General features: G+C 45.7%; 1 protein-coding gene across 2 annotated transcripts; it reads left to right on the top strand.

Moving 5' to 3' along the window:
• Positions 1-10,000: 10,000 nt before the first annotated feature.
• On the top strand, positions 10,001-21,283 carry RTN4RL2 (reticulon 4 receptor like 2). 2 transcript variants are annotated; one of them, XM_034420338.3, is made up of 3 exons: positions 10,001-10,139; positions 16,151-16,626; positions 17,636-21,283. In XM_034420338.3, the coding sequence occupies exons 1-3, from the start codon at positions 10,079-10,081 to the stop codon at positions 18,461-18,463; spliced, it is 1,365 nt and encodes a 454-aa protein (XP_034276229.2). In that variant the 5' UTR covers positions 10,001-10,078; the 3' UTR covers positions 18,464-21,283. The 2 variants fall into 2 exon arrangements, with proteins under 2 accessions (XP_034276229.2, XP_034276230.2); XM_034420339.3 differs by lacking the exon at positions 10,001-10,139 and adding an exon at positions 10,245-10,930.
• The last annotated feature ends 1,447 nt before the right edge of the window (positions 21,284-22,730 follow it).

Here is a 22,730-nt window from a genome sequence, read left to right as displayed (position 1 = left end):
AGTGCAATATGAGATCCTTATCAAAGTGAAGCAGGATAAGCAAATTGCAGAAATAGAAATAGCCCTAATTTTTTTTACCTCTCTGTATATTCCTATACTCATTGCCCTTTCTTTGGGATCATCAAAATGTGCAACACTCAGTGCCTGTCCTATTTATAGTTATTTTTGACTTGATGAGAATAATGGTTAGCCAGGGTCTTCATAACTTGCTACAAGTGCTACGTTGCAAAACCGTTCATTAAATTATTTACTTAAAAATGTGTCTAATTTCAATAGGAGTTGGGTAAGGGCTAGAAATACTAGAAAAAAATCCTTGGGGAAGGATGGACATTATGATATCTATGACATCTCTTTCAATAAAAGCCATTCTCCCAACATCAGAAAGGTATGTTCTCACCACCTTAATGTCACGTGTCATTCTTTACATTCTGAAAAAATAACAGGCATTCAGAAGAAAAAACAATTTCCATTAAAAGTCTATGGAGACTCTCAGTCATCCAGGTCATAGTTGTCCCAAAGGTGCTTTTTTCAAGAGGCAACTGGACTTTCTGGTTTTTCTTTGAAGATGTTTTGCTTCTCATTCAAGAAGCTTCTTCAGCTCCAAAAAAGCACCTTTGGGATTTCTGATAAGAGGAAACTGAAACTCCTTCCTGCTTCTGCTATTCTGCCACCAAGAAACAAATCTTGTGGTATCCTCACTTTCTTGTCCTTGACAATGGAACCATGCACAAGAAGTAGCTGGGGTGCCTTTAAATTCTACACAAGAAGGTATCTTGTCTTACAAGGATGGCCTCTCACTGCAGAAAGGAGGGTAAGCCGAAAGATTTGACTAGTCAAATGTGGAGTGTGTGTCTTTCTACACTGGGAAAATGGCAAAGGGCTTTTACCATTTCACACCTGCTGGGTGAATATAGTGCAGGAGTCTTGGAGTCAGCCTTTCTTCACTGGGTGGGCCAAGTAAGTGTGACTAATGATGGCTGCAAGTGTCTGTCTAAGCAGGAAGTGGAGATTTAATTAAGATATGGAATTTGGGAAGCTTTAGCTTCCACTGAAGTAAAGATAAGACAGTGTAAATATTTGATTTGGAGAGTCAGTTCAAGAGTGATCTGTACCAGCCAGCAATTTGCTTTGTATTTCTGAATCATATCACCAAAGCAGTTTGAAGCAATGAAAAAGATACTCTCGATCAATGCAGAAAATTCAGATCCAATTTGGAAATATGACAGGTTTTTTACTCAAGCACATTTTTTTCTGAATTAATCTCACTGTCCAAATCAAATCAATTCCATTTTCAGAGTTAATTAAAAAGTCCCACTTGGATTGGATAGATTTCTAAATTGATCTGAAGGTCTAAATTAATCAAATTTGACTTTTTAACTTTGTTCAGAAGTTTGAATGGGATCAAAACTGATTCATCTATCAATCTCCCACCCTCAAATTGAGTTCCAGGATCAGATACAATCCGATCTGTGCCTGAAGCAATTGGACAAAAAAGGAAGATATAACAACAGAGTTTTATTCCTTTTTCCGATAGACATTTTGACATAGAATTCAGAAAGATTCACCTAGTGTCATGATGGGCAGCAACCAAATGTAATACAGTTAATAATAATAATAATAATAATAATAATAATAATAATAATAAGAAGAAGAATAATAATAATAATAATAATAATAATAATAATAATAATAATAATAATAATGAAAAAGAAATCGTGTGTTCTCCCGATTGTAATTGGAGCCCTTGGAGCAATACCCAAAGGGCTACCCCGCTATTTAGAAATTCTAAATTTGCCGGACTTGAACATTTTGACTCTACAAAAAACCACCTTACTCGGAACAGCTTACATCCTCCGACGATACCTTAACAGTTCCTAGGTCCTTGGTTAGGACTCGAGCTGCTGAGCTATTAACCAGCCTCAAAGGCTGTGAATCTCACTAAAGATTAACCAATAATAATAATATTCAGAATCCAGCTATAGGGTATGAATAGCAAAAATGATTCCCCTGTAATATCTAGTTCAGTCCTCCAAATAACATAAGGAGGAGGAGGAGGAGGAGGAGGAGGAGGAGGAGGAGGAGGAGGAGGAGGAGGAGAAGGAGAAGGAGAAGAAAAGAAGAAGAAAAGAAGAAGAAGAAGAAGAAGAAGAAGAAGAAGAAGAAGAAGAAGAAGAAGAAGAAGAAGAAGAAGAAGAAACAGTTAGTAGAAACAGGCCTTTTTCCTTCCTGATGTTTATGGCTTGGGCCACTACAGCTTTAGAATATAAAGACATAGTTCAGACCTCCTGGTTATTTCCATTTTTTGAAAATGATCTACGGTGCAAGTTGCTAAGTTAGACTCATGAGCTGCTTAGTCACTTTCTCTCGATATAGAGAGTAAGTCTAGAAGTAAGTAGCCTTTAGTGGTTGTGTTCTTTTACTCAAGTACTTGTGCCAACATTTGCTTGAGTGGGCTCTAAGTATCCCCCTGGTGGAATGGGCAAGGCATTGCAGGGAAGTTTTAGAAAACCAAGCTTTGTCTGCTACTCAGCACAACCCCAACCAATCTATGGGCCCTGAGTGCAATGGAGAATGCTGTCAAGTTGCCAATTCTGAAGTAAGACGATTTCTGTCAGGACACTTTTTCCCAATTTGGAAGGGGCTCATAACCTGCCCCACCTCACTGTGTGAGCTATATTTAGGAACTAAGTGCAGGGCAATCTGTTTAATGTTGGTTTTTGGGTGGAGTATCACTGATGAAAACATTGGCCTCACACTCCATCTGATTCCTCCGTCCTCCTTCCCTCATAAAGTTTCAGCCATCAGAGAACTATTGTCTACAAGTTAAGGCCTGCAAAAGGAAAAGCAACCCCAGTGTGGATTGAAACTGCTTTTGTGGGGTTCAAGGGGTAGTTCCACAGCTACATTAATTTGGTTCTGGATATGGTATACTGGGGGAAACTCTTTATTTAGGAGGCAATATACTTTGCTCCACACATGAGCTATTTACGAAATTACCATAATAAAAACAACCCATAATTAAAGCACATGGTCAATGGTTTAGATAATATAAGAAATTTTTAAATCTGATTTGAGAGAGAGAGAGAGAGAGAGCTCTCTCCTCTCACAGGCTTTCCACATACTTATAATCTCCACCAAAGGAAAACAGTATAAACCAATTTGTGTGGAAGAGGAACGTGCATAATTTTATACACATCTTTGTAACTAGCTATGTGTAGTAAGAACCTTGGGTTGACTGTGGTTGAAAGGTTGCATTCATATGCATTCATTATCTTGGCAGGTTTGTGTGGATTTCATATGCATCAATATATACCCAAATGTTTAGGAAAAGTGTGAATCATTCTTGCAACTTTTCATATTACATATTTGGGGAGGAAATAATTTAGGAAGCAGCACTTGAGTAAAATGGATGGATGAGATGGACAGCAGATATTAAAAGTAGCAGTTGTGTGCACCTAAAAAATAGTAGATGGATTATTAAAAGGTTGTTTTGGCCCAAATAAAGTTCATAATATCTGTTAGCCTTCAAAGTGCTACAACTTTGGAGTTTTACCAGCAGATGAGATAAAATCGTTTTAATTATATTTGAATGGAACCATTCTGGAAGTGGTTACTGGATACTAATATCTTACCAGCAGCCACTAGAGGGAGACTTAGGCCCACATATACATGTCACAACACTTGACAAGCTCCTTATCTAGTCTTTTTGATTATCCATCATTCAGCTGCCAACTAAAGGGGCACAAACATTTGTTTGAAATTTGAATCATTCAAAATTATTTCCATCTGAGAAGCGATACTAACAAATTCCATGGCATAATTCTGCCACTGCAATCGATGGCATGAATCAAATATTGAAATATATCTTGCTTATTGGATTTCTCTCCCAAAATGGAGTAAAGGCATCTAGTGGCATTAAAAAAAACTTTTAAAATGTCTGAAAAGACCATGGGCATTCAGTGAAAATAAGTTCCATTTAATATAGAAGGAGATCCTTCCGAGAATTACAAGAAAGATCAGCATAAAGGAATTGAAAATTTCATGGATTCTGAGACATGCTGTAAAAATGTATATTTTAATCTAGCTTGACAGAGAAAGTTGAACTTGAGCCAAACTTTGTTGTTTCAATCCCAAGATTTAATTCTAGAATAGATGAGACATCCTAAGAACACAGATACAGGGTGCTCACCACAATATTATCTATAGCAAGTCACACTTTTTAAATATCAAAATGGGTCTAGGAATCAGAAAATATAGGGTTTTATGTAGGTTTTGAATAAGCACTTATTTTTTTTAAGATGTAGATCCTCAAACTACTTCACTGCCTTGAGAATTCTTTTGAAAATGAATAAAACTAGTGGGTCCTTTAAGGATCTATTTGGAGATTAAATATGTAACTTATTCATAAATGACACCAGTATCAAGAGTTAGCTAGAAAGGTGATCAAATGTGCAGAATGTAACTGAATTGCTACAGATGATGAAATTTAAACAGACTATAAAGGGTGCCAAAAAAACCCTTTCTAAATTGGGTAACTTGGCAACATATAACAAGAGGAGATACATCATAAAAGTGTTAGCTAGATATATAACTTATGGGGGGGGGAATCCTATCTTCTATCCAAATTGACAGTAACCACCTATGAGTAAAATATTTGGACCATGGGAGAAGCAAATAAATTATGCCAATTATCCCATTGAACTCTCAAGACAATTCTTAAGACTGTTTGGGAAGGATCTGCAATTAAATCAGCCAGTATCATAGTGTAATTCTTTAACATTCCCATATTTCAAACACTGGAGAAAATTCTGGGTAAAATGAAGAGCTGGAGAAAGTATTTAAAAGGAAGCGTTAATGAAAGCAAGCCCTCCCCTTAATGAAAATCTCTCAAGAAACCAAAGGGGGTCATTTGGAAAGTAATTTGAGTGGGGGGGGGTGCATGCTGAGATTCATTAAACTGACAGCACTTAAAAAAAGTGAAATAGCCCACCACCACCTCCAACATATGTTCTCATACTATATAGCTCAGGGTCCTCCGCTGAAAATGATTGACAGGGAAGTTCTTGGCAAACAAAGAGAAACAAATGCTTTCTCTTAACTTGGAGCTGATCTAAAGAATTAATTGATGCAAGATCTGCTCGGTTTGCCATCCTGGAGGCTGTTTTTAAAAAGAGTAACACCTTCCTAGGGGTTATCAATCAGTGACGACCCCATCCCTCCCCCCCCCCCAAAAAAGTATCACAAAACCCGGCTGAGTAAAACTAACAGGCTTGTGTTTGACAAACACGGAAGCTGGGAGAAACCACAGGGGTTAGAATCCCAGCCTACTAATCTTGTTTGACCACTTCTAATGCGGAATGGCCTGCTCTTTAACAGGCAAGGCGAGACTGCTGATCCGGGACGGATTGCAAAGTGTCTTTCGGAGTGCGAATCGTAGGGCTAAACTCCCACTCCTAGCAATCTCAGCACTGTTATTAACATTCAGCTGCCTGCAATTACTGCAAGTTCGAATCTCTCCAAGGCTCAAGGTTGACTCAGCCTTCCATCCTTTCTAAGGTAGGTGAAATGAGGACCCGGATTGTGGGGGCAATAAGCTGACTTTGTATAAAATATACAAAAGTATGAAGGCTATTGCTTAACGCATTGTAAGCCGCCCTGAGTCTCCGGAGAAGGGCGGCATTTAAATCAAATAAAAAAAAAAAAACCTGGGCCACGAAGGTGAGTTCTGGGTGTTAGAATTCCGGCACACCTGGAGTGCTACTATCGCCTCCCCGTAGAATAAGCATCCGAGAGCGCCTGGCCCACAACCGCCTTTGGGGATAGAAGCGAGAGGGGGCTGTGGAATAGGGGATGGCGGTGAGGGAAGGTGTGTGTGTGTGTGTGGCAGGAGCCGAGGGCTGCCCCACTTCGGAGGGCCCAGCTTGGTTTGCCGGCCCACTGAAGGCTGGGAGCATCCTCCCTCCTCCAGCGAGCCGCACATGGCCAGCCAAGCGGATGACGGCCCCCCTGAGTCAGCCTGAGCTACCGCCCGCCACCGCCCACCCGCACCCCTCGCCGTCTGTCTCTCCATCTTGTGATATTTCACTCCGGAGGCAGCGAGGCAAACAAACGCGGCGCCAGATTGTGCAGAAGAGCCCTTCCCAGCCCTCCCGAGGCTCTCGAGAGTTCCTCAACCGGCGCTGGTTGGCGGGGTCGCGAATTCGCGGCCTCCCCAGTCGAGAGGCGCGCGCGCGGGTGTGCGCCTGCGTTCCGGGCGACCCCCCCCTCCCCAAGACTTGCCCCCCCCTCCTCCGTTTAGCCCTGTCAATCAGAGAGACGCGTTCCCTATAAATGACAGTCGCGGCCCACTCCGCTGTATTGGGAAGATGAGGTCATTTTACACCCCGAGTTCTTCGTCTACCCCCCCCCCCCTTTTCCCACCCCTCCGTTACTTAATGCAGATTCTGAGGCTCCTGCGTGTACATTCTGTCACCCGAATTGGAAGAAAGAAAAAGAAAGAAAAGAAAAAAAGGAAAAAAAGAAAGAAAGCCGGCGCGTTCCAAGTTAGAATAACTAAAGCTGTTCGTCGTGGGCTGGTTTTTGGTCAGAGAAGCGAACGCTTTTGTAAAGCCTAAAATGTGGGTTTTGCCCGGATCTCAAGTGCATGGAAATTCTGACGGGCGGTGGTGGGCTGGTTAGCTTTTGTGTGGGTGTTGCCGCCCAAACTGACCAGATCCGCAAATCCTTCGTCCTCTGAAGCAACGTAAAATATATGGGAAGTGTCCGTCACTTCCAGTCAGGTCGCTGCTTTTTCTTTTTCTTTTTACTTTTAGGCTACGCTTACAGTTCTCGCCCTTGACCAGACCTGCATGTCCCATTGAAGTTAGCGAGATTTACCACTGAGTAAACATGCGTTACCAGTCAGTAATCCTAAATCTAGGGCTACGCAGGAATAAATCGGAGTTCAACGGACCCTAATCCCAGGTTGTCACATTAATAATAGGCAACACAGAGAGGGGGACATCGGTTCGAGTTGTTGATCTTGGCAACTAAGTGGAGATGGGAAGGAAGAGAATGGGAATTGGAGTAGCTTGCTGGATCTGTGTCCTCTGGAGGTGGGTGACTCCCATCACCCCAGCCCAAAAGCCAGATGTCAGAGTTCCACCTGGGGCCGTGATAAGCCATTTTAGCGTCTGAAGAGCGCCTCTTCTCCCTGCGAGGTCAATTCAGATGCTCCCCTTTCCTCTAATAGAGGACACTGATCTAAGATGGCTCAAGGCAGCCCAAACAGAGTGGGGGATCCTGCTGATGTTGTTGGATTGCCCCTTCCTCTCTTCAAAAAGGGGTCGGGGTGAGCTTTGGAATAACTGTACTCAAACCCTCAAAGTGGAGAGCACCAGGTTGTCTACCCCTCACTCAAGTTCAGCTCCAGTTTAAACAACCCAAAGACCCACTCTTTTCTCGGCCCTTCGTGCACTTCCACCGACCTCACGGACTCCAAGGAGATTGGCTGTCGGCTCGAGTCCCGAAGATCGCAGCCCTAAACCTTTGCGTCCCTCCAGCTTTCCTTTGGGACGGGCAAGGTTCCCCTCCCATCTTCACCCTCACTCACGCCCCTCCCCCCCGGTAGAACTTGGCAAGTGAATTGGCCCGGAGCGATCGCACTAAACGATGGAGGAGGAGAGGAGGAGGAGGAGGAGGCGGTGGGTGCGCGCTATTTCCTTTCCTGGGAGAGCAGAGATTATTGGCAGGGGAGTCGTTGGCAGAATTTTCCACCAGCTGGCGCCTATTCCAGGTTATCGTTTACCCGGGATGCTGCTTCTCCTTCTCCACTTCCTCCTTTCTGAGGCTTCTTCTAAAGCTTGGGTGTTTTATTTATTTATTTAATTAATTAATTAATTAATTTTTTTGAGTAACTGGGTTTCTCTAGATAATAGCTTTCAGATCCTCTTTGCCAGTGCCGTCATTTCTCAGGGAGTCGTGAAACCTGGCTAATTTGTAGTTTAGCATATTGTGTGGATCCATCTATTGTGGATAGTGTAACTATGGTTAATTAAATCATACATTATGTCTACATAGTGGTATGTCAGGGACGTCTCCTAGAGATACACTATATTTTAACCCAGCATATTATGCCAATATCTTCCTAGTTTAACCCAGAAAGTGAGATAAGTCAGTAACCCATGCTTGACTAACCAGGGCTAAAAGTGTCCCATAAACTCAGGCTTCCTTTTTTTCTGTGGCCTTTCATAGAGAAACTCAACTCTTCTTGTCTCAATTGTCAAAAGCGGATAATGCAGGACTTTTCCATTAATAATTCGCTTCGTCCTGGATCAAGGAAGAGGGAGTAAGCCAAATGAATTCCACCCCTCCTCCCCCCCCCCCACAACTGGACTCATCCCCCTCTCGCCATGGGCTTCTTTCTATTTGGCTAAAAGACGGTCCCTTATGTTAGGGCTAAGTGTGGCAGATAAGCACACACCCTTTGCTTACCCCATTCCCATCCTGCTCCAAAGTGGACATGCAGGTCCCTAGGAAAATAGATTAAACTGAGAAATAATGTCTCCATGGAATATCGCTGCTGAGTACCGATTAGAATTCAGGTCCTAGTTTGTCATTGCAAACCCCGCACTGCACAGGCTTTGGGCCATGCATGGGTTTCATGGGTTTTCTTAGAGGTTCACGGATGGGCCCCTAGATCCTTGTGTGATAACAGACTCCAGGATGTGGTTTTGGTGTAAGAACCAGCTAAACTCTCACGGCCTGTTTATACTGTAATTGCCTGAAGCAGCGAACCTGCCATTCGGCTAGAATCCCGCAGGAGGAAGCGCTGCACTGCAACCCAGCGCTCGCTCCATGAAAAAGTTATGCCTGAGCATTGACGTTGTCCATCGGAAGGACGAGCCTTTGCTTTCTGGAGAGGCAGGACTTTGACAGATGATGCCAGGATAAGCCCCTCCCTCCCTCTTCCTTCATAAATCAAACGCTACAGGAATTTCTAAAAGAGAAGCAGAGAAGCACGTCCTGAAGAGATACACGCGTAATCTGGGCATGAATCCCACTGGGATTTTTTTTTCCCCCCGATTAGAAAGCGAGGATTGCACGCTGCATGTGACTATTACCGGATGTGGAACTTCAGTGCGAAAAGTTGCAAGTAAGCAACTGCTGACAGAAAGCGAATTTTCAGGAGGTCCCGGATTTCACATTAGAGGAGAACAGGCAGCTCTCCCGAAGCTATAGATCGACAACTCCCAGCAGTCTCCATCAAAATGGCCAATGCGAAGGCGGCCTTCCTCGGGAGCTGTCCTTCAGCACCATCCGGAGGGCCCAGGTTCCACATCACCGCATGAAATGTTCTTCTGCTCCTCGCTGTAAACCGACCACACACAGTTGTTAATTCTGCTCTAATTACTCTAGAATTTCAGCTACAATCCTTCATCCCTTCGGGTCTTCGGGTCATGAAAGTGGGGAGGACTAGGAGGAGGCGCTCTGCAAATAGCCCTCCTCGGGAAAGCGGGACCTTTCATTTCTTCCCATTTATCTAATTACATCGCTAGCCCCGGTTGCTCCAACTCCAACAAAAATCCGATGCCAGTGTTCCCAAAGATATCATCTTTAATTTAGGTGGGACAAGCGGGAATCTGTGGGATGGAGGTGTATTCACACTTATGCACTTGCCTGATTTTCCCAGCAGAGATTTCTCACCACATTGGGCACCCCCCCCCCGCCCCGCCCCGCCCCGCCCCGCCCAAAGGCCCTTCCTCCTCATTTTCACTTGACCTTTGCCAGGAAAAGTTTCCGGCCCCACCCCCTTCCTAAGAGCCTGGCTAGAATTTAGATTCAGAGCACACCCACTTCAAGTCTTCGCTTCTCCCAATCGACGGAGTCCCGCTTTTGGAGCAGTGAAACAGGTGTGCTTGAGGCGCATGCTCAGATTTCCTACTGCATCCCAAGGATCCCTTAACTTTAGTTAACCAGCCCATTCAGCAACAACATTAAGTCCCTCTGAGTCGCGAGGGAATGACTGCCGGCTCGCAGGATTGCAATGCCTGAAATCGATCGGGCTTCTTTCTAGCCAAGACTGAAAAGACAGACCGAGATGCCAGCGCTTGAATGGAAATGTGAATTAATCCGGATTAATAAATACCCAACGCCAAAAGGTTATGTATATGCGGCGCTGCGTCTCCCGCCGTTCCCTTTCTTGCTTTGGGCAAAAGGGCACGGAATTCAATCCACCCGGGGACCAGACGCGATGACGCCTGAAAGGAGGGGCGAGGCGGGCGGGCTGGAGGAGCGCTCACTGCAGGGCGGGCGGCCCGGCGGGCGGGCGAGAGAGAGCGCTGGTGGCTCGTTCGGGAGTGGGCGAGGAGGGCCCTCCCGTTCTGGAAAGGGTTAAAGCAGCAGCGGAGAGGGCGGAGCCCGGGCCGGCCCCGAGAATAAGGCGCTGCCGCCTGCCTCCCTTCCCTCCCTTTCGCGGTGTGGTCGGCTGAGCCGCGGAGGTGCGCCTAGCCAAGCCGAGCCAATGTTCCCCGTCGGCTCCCCCGAGATGGAACCTCCGTCCGGCAGTTCTCGCCGGAGAAACGGAGGCTAACGGGACTCATGGTCGTCCCGGCCGGCCATGAGTTCCCCGCGGGTGGCGCTGCGATTGTGAAGAACTGATCCGACGACCAGCGGTCGGTCTGCGCTCCGTCCGGCAGGAGCCTCGCTTAGGGATACTCGGAACGATTCCGCCCGGAATTCGACCGACCACGAGCTCCCCCGCCGCGCCCCTCCCTGTCCCCGCCTCCTCCTCCTCCTCTCCTCCTCCTCCTCCTCCTCCTCCTCCTGCTCCTTCCTCTTCATTCTTCTCCGGAGCTTCTGCTGCCCCTCTTTTGGACTCTTCTGCTGCCACTCCGTCGTCCGCTAGATCTGCTTGGCACCATGCTGCTCCGTCTAGGATCCACTCTGTACGGTAAGGGAGAGCCGGGTCCGCTCCGGCTACCACGTCCGGTGCAGATGGCTTTTTTTGTTTTTTTTCCTCAGGGCGAGGAGTTGGATCGGCTCGATTTGCTGAAGAGGGAGAGGAAAGCGCGGAGCGGGGGAAACGGCGGGACCTCGCGTGGAAAAGGGCTGTTTAGCGCCGCGAAAGAGCTGACGGGGAGAACCTGGGGAAGGGATCGACTTGGGGCAGGAACCCGGGAGCCTTTCCAGCTCCTTTCAGAGCCCCTGGAGGGAGGCGGGCGCCTCTCGAGGGAAGATCCTCCCTGCCCCATCAGAGCCTGCCTAGCTTCCTACTCAGTTGCGCTCAGTTGGAAACCTCCGGGCGCTGTTTTCAGACGAGAGCTGCGGGCCTCGGGCGGAAGGGCCGTTCTGAAAGCACGGCGGAGCCCGGATTCCGGTCTCTGCCGTTACGGCAGGCGCTCGACCGCAGCGGGAGCAAAAGGGGGGGGGGCAGGGCCGCAGGTTCTCCTTTCTCCGCCTAAGCTCCGTAGACCCCGAGGCGGAGGGAGAACTCGCCCATCGCCTTGGATCGCATCTAAAGCCTTCTCGAGCCCGCCCCCGCCCCCGAGGGTGGCTCTCTCGCCGAGAAAGTGAAGTGTGCATTCCTAAAGTAATATTGGCGGATGGAGAAAGGGTGGGGTGGAGGTCACTTCTTAGCAGCATTGAGAGAGCCGGTGGGGATCACAGGCTCTCTCATTTATGTGGGAAACCTTCCCTGGAGTGGGTTTCCTGGTTCAGAAAGATGCTCCGCCGTCACTTAATTCATTTTAAAAAAGGCCAAAGAGCATTGAGTAAGGCAGAAGCCAAGGCAAGGGTTCCGAATGCATTGACCAGCCACTGTCTGGGCAGTGTGTAGCTCATAAGGTGCCACGGGAAGGACCAGAGTTTAAGATACAATATGTGTGGTGACGGCGGTGCCCTCCTGGAGGAAAAGATGCGGCTTTGTGCTCAGCTCTGTTTCTTGCCTTTTATAGCCTGGTCTTCAATGGGTTACTCAACAACAGGCAGCTGCTTTATTTGAGGGGTGATAAATTATGGACGCAAAAAGAGTTTGGCTTCATTCACGTCACCAGCCATGTCAGACTCGTCACTCCTGCTTCTGCCAGCCTCTCTCAAAAAACACCACCTTTATCCCCCACGCCTGAGTTATGTGGGGGGGGGGGTGTTTTGCTTCCACACCAGTCAGATGAAGAGCAGAGGTCAGCTGTTGCCTATCTTGACCCATTTGGTGCCAGAGTCCTCTGCCACAGGCTGAACTGAAACCAGTAGACCCCACAGCTACTTATGTTGATCTTTTCAGGATGGACTTTATTGGTTCACTGGGCCTAGTGTGGTTTCTAAAGGGATTTTGCTAAAGTTGAGCAGAACTGTTTGGGTTGTCCATTCGAGGATCCATTTGGATATTGAGAAACCATTCACAACTTCAGGAAATATTAAAAGCAACACTCCAGAAAATGGATTTTTAAAGTCCTGACAACTGTTAAGTTTTCTTCAGAGACCTGAGAGACATGAAGTTTCCCTTGAAAATGGAATCATGAGAGATAGCCAAAATCTTTCTTTGCACTTTTTCAAGTGACTCATTGCCCACCTTGGTGCATCGCTCTTTCCTATAGAGAGTAGCAACTGGAGAATTAGATGATGCTTCCCGAAGAGACTTGATCTGGCCCAACAGCCTCCAGCTGCTCATGTTGTCACTGTAAAAAGGTTGTAGACGATGAATTATGGCAAAGAATAGAAGTGCGGTGGTGAGAATGAAAATTCTTCATTGTTAAAGAAGGTTCTAGTGTTAAGATGGGAGAACGTCTCATTATCACATGCAGCCACTGGCACATATTGAATTCTGATCTGGCATCAATTGAAGGGGGAAAAAAAACCCTACAGGATGAAGGAAATGTTGCCGGGAAGAATGACAGGGATAAGTTCAAAGCCAGGGTTTAGGAATGCAAGGAAAGCAATAAAAATATTTAAAGACCCTTTAAGTATAGTCAGGATTTTCAGAATGAAACCTGCAGATACCAGAAGGAATTCCTTCAGGAAGATGAATTCAAAACCAACTGTGGCAGGTAAAGAACAGTCTCATTTCATCACTGAATATTAAAATAGGGGAGAGAGAAAAAGGAGGAGGAGGTGATAACCTTCTTTCTCCTACTCTATATATGAATCTGATCTTTGGGGAAACACTGTTTGCAGGGGGCAAACATGGATACATTTATTCTTTTCCTCTCCTCTCCATTAAGCAGTGCTATTTTCCACAGTAAGTCCAGCCAGATGATGGTTACTTTTAAGTAGTTGGGGAGTCCTTTTGTAGAATTTGAACCTTTGCCAATCTTCTCCTTCCTCCTTGGGTTAGCAAACGCATCTGCTAGCGGTTATTTTATACTCCTACATCTCAGGATATAAATGGAGCTGGTGGAAGTATGTACCGTTATCACCTACACATGTCGATGGACCTCTGTGGTACTAATTTCTTAACTCCTTCTACTTTGATAAGCACCTAGCCCCAATTCCCACCAATGGAGTGTTGCACTGTTTCAAAGATGTCTACATAAGATACAGAACTACACACCTGATTCCAGTTAGCAACTCAGACAGTTTTGCTCCAGACTCTTCTCCCTTTCATTCAATTGCCCTGAAGGCCTGGTTTGTTTGCCAGGATGTACCATCGCGCCTTCCTGAAGGATAAACTTCCTGAAGGATAAACAATTGTGTGTGGAATTCCCTGCATTTTGGACACCTGGAGTTGGGGGAGGGGAGGATTCCTCTGTCAGAAGCTGCTGCTTCCTCTCCATGACAGAGTGAGTTTGTTCCTGCGCCTTTTGCACGGAGTGGTAATTCATCATAGCAAGGTGGCTAAAAGCTGGAAGATGCTGAAGGGCTTGTTTTAACACGACTTGCAAACTCTAATCATCTTACAAGGTTAATGAATGTTCAGTGAAGTTTTTCTTCTGAGAATCAAGGATTTTAATCTCTGCAAAAGCCATTTCTGAGCAACTGCCTAATGCACACATTAAGGCCCATCTTGGCTTGTACTGTATAAGGATTACAGGACACCCATGAGAATTACCATTGAGAGCAGGGCCATCCCTTATATTGTGTGTTAGGAACGGCCTAATATCATCACTTTCCAATCCAATACACTCTGCTTGAACTGGTCTGATGATCTTGATGTTTGTTTTGTGTTGATGAAACTCCAGGAAGGCATTTTTGGGTGACCATTAATAACAGCAACGGGGGTGGAGGCTGCAAAATGAATATGGATGGGTCGTCTCAGAGGCCTATAAAAGGAATGTTATAGGAAATTGAAATAATGTGAGTCTGTTTGGGTTACAAGGAAGCAGGAAGGGTCATCAGCCCCTGCCCCAATAGATCTATAAATTCCTTTCATCCAGATGACGAAGATAGGCCGGAGAGCTTTTATGGGGAGAAAGGAGAAGCTTCCAATTTCTTCCCCTCCTCTTTTTCTGCCCAAGCTCCAGCGAAAGCCACAGGCCTGAATTATGGATGAGACTCCTTGGGTTACAGCCGTTGCTCGCATCGCACCAGAGAAGAGTCCAGAGACAGTCAACATTAGCTGTGCAGCTTCCCTTCCCCAGGCTCAAGAGAAAGGCTTTGTTTCTCTCCCAGGCCCTCTTTTCCCTGGAGGGAAAATCGGCCTGCGTTATTAGAGGAAATGGCTATCATCCACACGATGCCTGTGAAGGTTTTTTTTCCCCACTCGGTTAACATATGAGACGGAAGGTGGTTTTGCCAGGGTGAGGTGGGGGGTGGGGTGGGAGAGATGGAGAACCAGATTCTCTTCCCTTATTACAGTGCTGGGGCAGCAGCGACATCTTACCTTGGTGGCAGTCAGCAGCTGGCAGGAGAGCTCCCTTTGGCCTAGTGTTCGTATTGCCTGGCTCCTCTGGCATGTTGCTTCTAATTGGGTCATTATAAAACCTGAGCTTACAGTTTTGCAGCACAATAAAGGGGCAGACGGATAGATACAGAATAGACGGAGCCCTTTTCAGGGTCAGGACCGGGTTGGGATGTGGGGGCTGCCAGCTTGTACTTTACCAGGTAACAATTCCCTTTTTCAGGCCTCCCATTTCAGGTGGATTCTGCCAGCAGAAAGAGGGGAGAGAGTTGCAATATCCATTTCAAGGAAAACAGCCTAAAATGAAGTAGAGGAAATGCTTCGGCCCTCCCTCCCCGACCCCCGCCCTCCCCACGGAATCTCTACTCCTGGAGTAGCTGCGAGTCATCGCACTCCATCAATTGGAGCTTTTTCTCAGTGCACTTTGTGTAGAAGGATTAAAACTGAAAAGGGAATGTAATCCATGTCTTGCTGAAGGAACTTTCTTGCAGTTTGAAGCTTAGGGTGCTGATCAGAATAGGGTTGAGTTCAGATCTCCAGTTCTGGAGGAGGTAGCTTGAAAAGCTCCTGCGTTTGTGTGGTGCTTGTCAGAAAGAGACGGGAGGCTGGAGGGAAGAGTGGGAAGAGAAGAGGACTTGAGTGGAGGTGGTGTGAACTACTGAAACAGCATTGGCAGCTTGTGTTACTCGTTCATCACGTCACACCGCCCACACGCATGCATACAGAGGTAGGAAACCATGCACACGTGCAAGGGGAGTGCTCATGTGAGACCATCTGTGAAGAGACACGCATGGCCAAACCTTTGCTTGTCTTGCCTAGTGAAGTGCATACACAGGCATGCTTACGTCTCACGTGGGATTGTGCCTTGCATGCTTGCCAACTTTGCGCCTTCGTAAATCTCACGATTGAGGATTATTTCTCTCTGCAGCCAAGCTCTTAGAAAATGGGGGGGGGGGGGAGGGAGCTTTGGCTCCCTTGTAATTCAATTAAAACAGCAGTCAGTACTCAAGAGACCACAGGTAAGAGATGGAATATGCAACTGGCAAAAGGTTTTTCAAAATATCTACGGAAAGGAAGTTGTCTAGAGTAGTATGTTGCCAATCTATTCTGATCGTTTACAATTTCATTGAAAACTTAATAACTGAGCCTACTGGTTTGTACTTAATGAAGGTACTATAATGAGATAATACAATGTACCATTTAGGTTAGGGTAGTATAAAGATTTCTTAGAATAGTTCATATGATCAGTGGACAAAGGGGAATGAGCACTACCAAACAATTCCAACTTCACAGATTCCTGGGAAGCAAAGAGCCTTAACCCATGTTCTTCTCTTGCAGGCTTGACTCCTACCTTCCTCCTGCTGTTGACCTTGCCCTTTGGATCTTCAATGTGTCCTATGCTTTGCACCTGCTACTTTTCCCCACCCACAGTGAGCTGCCAGGCCAATAACTTCTCCTCTGTGCCACGGATACTACCGCCCAATGCCCAGCGCCTCTTTCTACAAAACAACCTGATTGGGACCCTGAGACCTGGAATGTTTGGGCCCAGCCTCATCACCCTCTGGCTCTACTCCAACAATATCTCCTCCATCCAGCCAGCCACTTTCCGCCATCTCCAGGTTCTCGAGGAGCTGGATCTGGGGGACAACCACAATTTGCGCACACTTGAACCAGATACTTTCCGTGGGCTTGAACGGCTGCAGTCTTTGCACCTTTATCGCTGTCAGCTGAGCAGCCTCCCAAACACGATCTTCCGCAATCTTTACAGCCTCCAATACCTCTACCTTCAGGAAAACAACCTGCTCTGCCTACAGGTGAGCAATCTGCTGAATCTGGCCTAGCATGAGCAAGGCTGGGAAATCTTTTCCCAGGCAGAAGGCCAAGCTCCGAAATATATGCATGACTGATTAAAAGACATGGGCAGGATCAGGGCAGAAAGTCATGAAGTGAACACGATGAAAGGAACGCTACCCAGCCTTTGAGCCATAAATTATCCTGCTCTGCTCTAGAAGGCTGGTGGGGCAGAGAGAGAGGTGATCCTCCTTTCCTTATGGTTGTCTTTCCCCACCTAGAAGACGTTGGGTTCTTCCAAAAATGAGCTTGGCTTTGCCCAAAAAGTTTCTGAAACTATATATATAGCTGGGAAGTAGGGGAAAAAAACTGAATCGGAAGAAAATGTGGCTTCTGGGTTTTGAGTAAAATAGGTGGGAAAGAGCTAATTTGGCAGAACAGGGATGTGACATGAGGGATTTACTTCTTAAGAATACTATGAAAATAGATGGTTTAATCTTTGAAATATCTCCCAAGAGAGAAATACCCCCTCCCAATTTTTTCTGAAAACTGGCAAAGAACTGGTGTGGCTCTCAACCTTCATCTTCGTGCTGGATCATCCCGAAAGGCACAACGCCCTGCCAGCAACTCACTCTAAAACCACACACCTATCCAGCTGCAGGCGCTGTGGCTTAAGAGTGGAGAAACTGCAGTCTGGCCCTGCAGCAGTAAAAATGCATTTACAGATTATGCCTCACTGCCTCCAGCCACATCCTTAGTTGGAGGAGACAATGTTGGTTGCACACGGAGGCAGAATGCTTCTCTCTTGCTCTGCGGGACATTAAAGGACAGGGGTCGATATAATAAAAACATGTTAGGCTCCCATGCAACAGCAAACCAAAGCAGGGAGAAGCAGGGGAAGGTTGACTGAAGAGTCTGGGATGTTGGGCAATGAATTGAGTTTGCAGCATTTCAGGGGTAGGGGAGGCTACTCGGGTGAGCTATTTCACAAAAGCCGAATTTCACAGCTTTCATTCTTCCTCTGTCTCCCAGGATGACCTTTTTGTGGACTTAGCTAACCTGAGCCATCTTTTCCTGCATGGGAACAAAATCTGGAAGCTCTCAGAGAATGTCTTCCGTGGCCTGTCTGGATTAGACCGCCTGTTGCTGCACCGGAATCACCTGCACACCATTCCTACGTGGGCTTTTCATGATTTGGGAAAGCTTACCATTCTATATTTGTTCAACAATAGCCTGACAACTCTGTCCGGAGAAACACTCTCAGATTTGCCCTCCCTGGAGTTTCTGCGCCTCAACAACAATCCCTGGGCCTGTGACTGCCGTGCCTACTCCCTTTGGTCCTGGTTCCAGCGCACGCATGTCTCCATCTCAGACGTCATATGCACCTCTCCTGCAGAACGCAAGGGGCATGACATGCGATATCTGAATGAAGCAGTCTTTCAAGGCTGCCCTCCGACCAACCATCACCCTATTGAGTTTGACTGGAGCTGTAGGCCTGAATGGGAAAATGGACCGGCTCACCCCCATCCTCGCCCCCACCCTCACCCTCACCCCCATCCACACCCTCACCCTCATCCGCACCCCAATGGCTCATCTAATCATCTCTATGGCCTTGGAGGATCCCCTCCTGCTGATCCTTCCTCCTTCTATAGGGATGTCCCGGCCAATGACATCCAGAGCCCCAAGTATGATCCACCTACAGAAGATGACTACTGGGGGAGTTATGGTAATGGAGAAGGAAGCCAACTGAAAAAGGGATGCCTAGGAACTTCTTGCTCTTCTCTGGACTCCGGAGCAATCAGGATCAGCTGCCGGTTATTTATCCTTTCCTGTCTATTCATTCTGTTGGAACTTTCATAGTTTTGACAATGGAGGGTGGTTACTCTACTGATTGCTAATACAGTCTGGGAACTTTGAGACTGTGGGAAGGCTGGATCCCTACCCAGCACTTAGCTGAGGCCAAAGTGATTCACCTTCACCCTCACCCAGGGGTAAAGGAAGACTGACTAGGTCTGTTACTGCTGCTGCTGCTTTCTGGCCAATTGTGAGACTTGAAGCCACTTTCTATGTGGCACCTGTTATATTTCATGAACATATGGCAAGGGCAATCCTTTTTTTTTTAATTTCTAGAGTATTGCGAAACTCTCTTGTTAGAGATGTTCCTTAAATCCTACTGCTTCTTGAGTGTGTAAGGAGCCTTCTGTAGTCTCCATATCCTCTACAGGGCAAGGATCTCTTCTGTGCATGAGAAGGAACTATGGATGAGGACCTCTTTTTTCAGAGCCTCCATTCTTTTAACAATATCCTTTCACGCATATAAGTGCCTCCTCTGTCTCATAGGATAGGACCCCTCGACTAAAGGATACCATGTCCTCTTCCAGAACTAAAGAAAAAATAATAATAATCCAAATTTGGGGCTGTGATCACTTTTGACTTCTTATTATCTGGTGGTTTTTTTTAATTAATTGAAGGGACCCCAGGGGAGCAATTCACACACTTAATTGTAATGTTGGTCATCTTAATTGATAGTGGTGTGATGGTGGAAGTTTGCTCCATGGGCTATTGAAACCAGAAATTGTTGGATGACTCTTGGGTAGATAGGGGACCATTCAGTTTCTCAGTAATCCATATCAAATATTCTTAACAATGGATTTTCTGCACTGACAAGCAGTTAGTTCGAATCTGCCTTCCCCAGTTCAGTGACATCCAGACAATTTGAACTAAAACTCCCAACACCTTCAGCCATCATGGGTATATCTACTTGGTTTGACTGGAAGTCTGATCTAACGTAAGAGGGCACCAGGCTGTGGAAAGCTGGATTTAATGATTTTTGCAGTCCCTTCACTTCTGTAATTAAATCTTTAGAGAAAGGTTGCAATCATATGATAAATTCATGTGAATTGATCTTTATTCATAAAAAAAATGGTCTTAATTTTGATGGGTGTGACTTTCCTCTGATGCCTCCATGTCTCCCCTTTTACCACAATGGACAGTTAGAGAAATATTGAAGTATTTTGATATGGCTGGAACAACTTAGTCACTCAACCAAATGAACAATGTAATACACAACAATTCAGTGTATTGTGAACTAAGCTGCTTAAACATTCCACTTAATAACCTAGAAAGTAGCTTGAAAGGGACGCTTCTTTCCTATCCACATTTTCCCCACTACTCATTCTTGTTTTGGGACCAGTTGAAATACCTTCCCATCCAGTCCAATGCCCTTGGACTGCTGAAAAAGATCACACTGAAGTTATCTGGGCTTTTCACTTATTCAAAACACACATCAGTATAACTGTTCTTCCTAAGATCAAGACTGTAACTGAGCTTTGCCAAAGGACACACACTCTAGAAGGAACCTGCATGAGCCTGATTCCCTGATGTAGCTTCTATAATGCAAATGGTTCCTGCAGTTATGTGTTTACTTTGTCAAATGGTATGCCTAAAAATAATGTAGTCAATTGAAGAGATTCTGGAGATTTCTGACCAGACTAAGTCCGAATGTACTAGAAATTGGTCAGCAAATAGGTTAACAGCTGTTACAGACTTAGATTGAAATTGTTTCCCCCCCCCCATTCTGATCAGATCAAACTACTGACTGAGTAGCCTGATTATGCTGCCTTTAAACACAAATATTTCAGTGGTTTACACAATACAGAATGCAACAATTAAAATGCCTTAATTTTAAAGCTTTGGTCACCCTTAATCTGCCCTTTGGGAAGGAAATTGTTGGGACTGCTGGGAACACAGACATGGCTTGGCCAGGCCCACAGTAGCCATGGGGAAAATAACATTCTCCTGGGAGTGTGTTAGATCTAGTTGGAAAAGAAGAGTTTAGTGAGATCAAGTCAGAAGAAGCAGCGTGGAAGACCTCCATTCAGAGTCTCAAAAATAACACTTTCAAAACCAGCCCACTCATTATGATGTCAGGTGGAAATATTCCATCTGAGTAAGATGGAAAGCCATTGCAAGGATTCCTATGAGTGTTAAGAAAGAATCAGAGTTGTAAGTGGCGCTAGTGTTCATTTTTCAGGTCCATTCAGTTATTCTTTCAATCATAGAAGAGAACATTCTCCAGGACCAATGCAGAGCCTTGCTAGCGTAGGACTGATCATAAAATGATGTTCAGAACACAGTGGTACCTTGGTACCCAACTGCTTTGAATTTGGTACTCAAAGCATTTTGACGTAAAAATTTTGTCCCAGTACTCATCGTTTGTTTGGTACTCAACGCACAAGCTAAAAACTGTCAGTGTCAACTGCCTTCTGACTGACTAATTATTCCTTATGGGAAACATTTGTTTGGGACTCATCATTTTTGATACTCATAGCACCTCCCAGAACAAATTAACAATGAGTACCAAAGTACCACTGTAATTCCCCACCCCCCAGAACCCTGATCTCTTGTTTTCTGGTTATGCAGAATTCTTTCTGGGTCCCATATATTAAAAAAAATACACAGGTATATTGTTCTCATTCTAAAGAAGAAAATCTGTCACCAATAATTCAAATGAAACAGAAATTGTCCTTTAAGTGACTTGTTACTTTGAAAATGTTCTGTGTTGGCACTTCTCATACAGTTTTCCTTTTGTTTTAAGATTTGTTTTGCCTGATTTCTTTTGTTTATTTGCCAAAACCTTTACTTTTTGGCAACACAATATATTAAAAACATTTTTTTCTACTTCTTTCCTTCCCTGTGTTTGCCAACAGGAAGACAGTCTAAATCCAACACTCCTATCTGCTCTATTAGATTTGTTCTGAGTTTTCAAAATATGCCACAGCTTAGTCTGTTTTGCAGCAACATGCGAGATCCAGTGCGTTCTGAAATAAATAGAGCCCTGACCTATGTATCTAGAGGGATCTGGGGGTTTTATGGCTGGCACCAGGGTTTCTCATGCTTAATAATCTTCTGGAGACTGCAAATTGTGGCAGAGTGGTAGGGTTAGAAAGGGTCTTTCTCAGCATGTGGAAAGGGATAGAGTTGTTGGCACTTGGGCTGAAATGGCAGGAAGAGCATGTATCCTCCTAGTCTAAGGGCGGCTTTCTTAATTTAACTTCACATAAGAGAGAGAGAGGAGAGCTGGAAGAGAGAGCTATTTTTAGCCTTTGTCTGCTAGTAGTCAGAGTTAAATGTGAGCATACAGGTGCAGGGTGTCTCTGTGCACGCTCCCGGACATATCTACATGTATGCTTCATGCTGGGGGCAAGAGTTAAGCAGAGAGCAGATTATTATCAGGATTTCAGAAATGGGGAGAGGGAGGAGAACTGGGGATGGGGTGGGGGGAGGTGTAGGCAGGATGATCTGAAGAATTACTCCACAATGTTGGGGAGGGGGTTATGCCAGGAGTGAGTGGGTCAACTGAAGTTAGGGTTAATTGGCAGGGGGGTACACACACTAAGGCCGAGGCTGTAGTAAGGGTCATGCTGAGCAGTGAATCGGGAGGAAAGTGCCATTAAATCTGCCAGCAAGACTCCAGCAGGCTGAGTCTTTCCAGGTCAGGTAATTATCCTTGTGAAATATTCATGACCCCTTATCCCAGATGCTATTTCAGAGCAGCAGGGGGAGAGAGATTGGGATGTGAGAATGAAAGCTCCAGAAGATATACAGGCACACACCTACCTCACAGCACGAACCTTTACAAATTACACACATCCCAGGGCTTCCAGCCCACCCTTTCTCTTCAATGCACACAAACACCCGCAACTTGTGCCATACATGTTTTCATGTTCCCAGAGACGTTTAAGGTTGTGGATTTGAAACCTGGGTATATCTCCTAATTAATCTTCGCCCTTTCTCCCTCTCCTAGAGCATCTGCTTGTGTGATCAGCTGCTACATAAATTGGAATAGTCAAGCTCAGCATTTCCAAAACCACAACGACAACAACAAAAGTGTTTTCCTAGGAATCTGTCCATTTCCCCCCCCCCCCCCAGCCTGGCACAGCTGAGCTGAGAGTGGCATGGGCTGAGACTGCCGGGCGGGCAATGTTTGGTTGGGCAAGGCCAATCTAAGTCAACAATGGTCTATGCAAAAGTTATTGGGAATTTGCCCTCTCCTGTAACCATAGCCATCAATTTTCTTTTCCTCCATTTGTTTTGGCTGTAAGCTTTTATTGGTTCGATTTATTAT

Source organism: Pantherophis guttatus, chromosome 1, assembly GCF_059756535.1.
Source record: "Pantherophis guttatus breed Tessera chromosome 1, ASM5975653v1, whole genome shotgun sequence".
Taxonomy (NCBI): Eukaryota; Metazoa; Chordata; class Lepidosauria; order Squamata; family Colubridae; genus Pantherophis; species Pantherophis guttatus.
The sequence above is the reverse complement of the archived record's forward strand: the minus strand, read 5'-3'. Positions and strand labels throughout refer to the sequence as shown.

Coding starts and splice junctions, on each gene's coding strand:
- RTN4RL2 (XM_034420338.3), top strand. CDS start 10,079: ATGCCAGCGCTTGAATGGAAATGTGAATTAATCCGGATTAATAAATAC. Junction 10,140..16,150: donor TAAATACCCAACGCCAAAAG/GTTATGTATATG, acceptor CTTCTCTTGCAG/GCTTGACTCCTACCTTCCTC. Junction 16,627..17,635: donor ACAACCTGCTCTGCCTACAG/GTGAGCAATCTG, acceptor TCTGTCTCCCAG/GATGACCTTTTTGTGGACTT.